General features: G+C 47.7%; 1 protein-coding gene across 4 annotated transcripts in view; it reads right to left on the bottom strand.

Moving 5' to 3' along the window:
• ZNF76 (zinc finger protein 76) overlaps positions 1–1,986 on the bottom strand; it is a 13,717-nt gene extending 11,731 nt beyond the window's left edge. For all 4 annotated transcript variants that reach the window (XM_028479136.1, XM_028479140.1, XM_055079722.1 and 1 more), the window contains exon 1: positions 1,818–1,986. In XM_028479136.1, the coding sequence (XP_028334937.1) occupies positions 1,818–1,890 (73 nt within the window). In that variant the 5' untranslated portion in view covers positions 1,891–1,986. The remainder of the gene's footprint in view (positions 1–1,817) is intronic.
• Between the last annotated feature and the right edge of the window lie 451 nt (positions 1,987–2,437).

Genomic DNA, 2,437 nt, shown 5'->3' with positions numbered 1-2,437 from the left:
TGATTTTTTTTTTTTTTGCGGTACGCGGGCCTCTCACTGCTGTGGCCTCTCCCGTTGCGGAGCACAGGCTCCGGACGCGCAGGCTCAGTGGCCATGGCTCACGGGCCTAGGCGCTCCGCGGCATGTGGGATCTTCCCGGACGGGGGCACGAACCCGTGTCCCCTGCATCGGCAGGCGGACTCTCAACCACTGCGCCACCAGGGAAGCCCGCCACTTGTTTTTTATTCATTCAGTCAACCATTAATTCATAACAGAAGACTGAGGCAACACAGCCCCATCTAGTTCCTAAGTTCTTCCATCCCACTGAGACTGCTGCAAAGGGGCAAGACCTGTGATGGGAAGTCTGCAAACAGAGGGTTGCAGGCTTCACAAGTATTCTAGAGAAGTTCCATTACCACAAAAATGAAGCCAGCCAGACCCATACATCGTCATATGGAAAGAGCTTATTGATGAGTTTAAGGGGCCTCTTTGTCATCGTCAGGAAGCAGATGATTTAAAATGAAATCAACAAACAATTTATCTGTAAGCTTGGGACCTGAAATACATTTTGACAATGTGTCGAAATGAAGGAGGGCAATGTTACAATGACAGTGCAGTCATGTGGATGGCGGTGCTCACAGAGTCCAGAAATGACAAAATAAAGAGTAGGAATGAGGCGGTGTTTGGCCAGTGCTGTCCAAGAAAGATGCGCATGCCATCTGGCAAGCCTGAGAATGCTGGCAAGAAAGAAAGAGGCTGTCAGGATGGACAGTGTCCCTGGCCAGAAGGCCCTGCCCTTCAACAACGCTCTGTTCTGACTCCACGCCCTCCGTGAGAATCTGAATTTCAGGTAAACCTGAATTTCAGATTAACAATGAAGTTTTTTTAGTACTTGGTGTTATTATGTTACTGTTTTTAATATTTAATCCCATGTTTATACATGTCTTCCTCATGCAGTATGTGGAACATACTTATACTACAAAATTATTCGTTGTTTATCTGTAATTAAAATTTAACTAGGGCTTCCCTGGTGGCACAGTGGTTAAGAATAACTAGGGCTTCCCTGGTGGCACAGTGGTTAAGAATCCACCTGCCAATGCAGGGAACATGGGTTTGAGCCCTAGTCCGGGAAGATCCCACATGCCACGGAGCAACTAAGCCCGTGCGCCACAACTACTGAGCCTGCGCTCTAGAGCCCGTGCTCCACAACGAGAGAAGCCACTGCAATGAGAAGCCCGCGCACCGCAATGAAGAGTAGCCCCCGCTTGCCACAACCAGAGAAAGCCCGCGCACAGCAACGAAGACCCAACGCAGCCAAAAATAAAAATTTAAAAATTTAAAAATTAAATAAAATAAAACAGTTTAACTGTGTGCCCCGTATTTTTATTTCTGGTCACCCTAGTGGGGTCTAAGGCATGAGATCTATGTCTGGGTGCCCCCTCTGAACCTAGAAGAGTATCTTGTACATGGTAGATGCTCAGAAGATAGTTTGACTGCGTAAACTTGCTTAAATTAAAATGAACTGCTTCTAGAAAGCACTGAGAAACTGGAAAAGCAGGAAGTCACAACCAGCACTGTGTTCATCCATTCCAGAAATATTTATGAACCACTCACCACATGTAAGGAAATCTGCCTTTCAGAGGTCTTGGCTCCTATAGCTAGGCTAGTCTGATTTTCTAGCCTGCCTACGTGGCATTTCATTTTAAGGAGTTCCCTTTCCATCAATCACCTTGAGAGACTCTCATGCAGAGCAGGTTGTGGCAAGCAGGCTGGAAGGCAGGGTGGTCGTGAGACTCTGGGATGGGGACAGGGCGGGATTCTGAGGTCCCCGGAAATACCTTTGATAGCTTGCTGGACGTAGGCCGTCGTCCCATCACTGAGGGTCACCGTCTGCAGCCCCAAGCTCTCCATGGCAAACTCCTGCTCATACACTCAGACATGAAGTTGTGTTCTTCCCAGCACTGAGAGCCACAGCTGAGGTCAGAGGTTTCCTTTGGCGTCACAAATCTGAGAAAACGGACAGTGTCATATTATGACCTGCACGGCTTCCTCCTGCCGCGAGGACACACAGGGACAGTGAAGGAGGCCAGCCAAGAAGAAAAAGAGGCGAATTCTTCAAAGTAGAGAACTGTGTTGGTTTTCATTAAGAGAGTTCAAAATATACACTTAAGAATTCTAAAGGTTGAGAATGCAAGAGAAGCATGCCAGCCAAACTGATTGTAAAGTAAGATTTCATTAATCAAAACCCACTTTTAAACTCACCCCCTTAGAAGGGAGCCCCACTGAAGGCAGGCGGCCAACCCCACTGATGCTGGTTCTCTGTGACCATTCTGACATCTCTCCTGTGCTCAGATCTATCCATTCACCAGCCTTGTAAATATCACACAGGCATCACAAACAGCACAAGTCCCCAACAGAACTCACAGTGTTCCCCACCCCAAGAACTGTTCCACTCCCA

This window comes from Physeter macrocephalus, chromosome 18 (genome assembly GCF_002837175.3).
Source record: "Physeter macrocephalus isolate SW-GA chromosome 18, ASM283717v5, whole genome shotgun sequence".
NCBI lineage: Eukaryota > Metazoa > Chordata > Mammalia > Artiodactyla > Physeteridae > Physeter > Physeter macrocephalus.
Note: the sequence above shows the minus strand (reverse complement) of the source record. Positions and strands in the feature narration are given on the sequence as shown.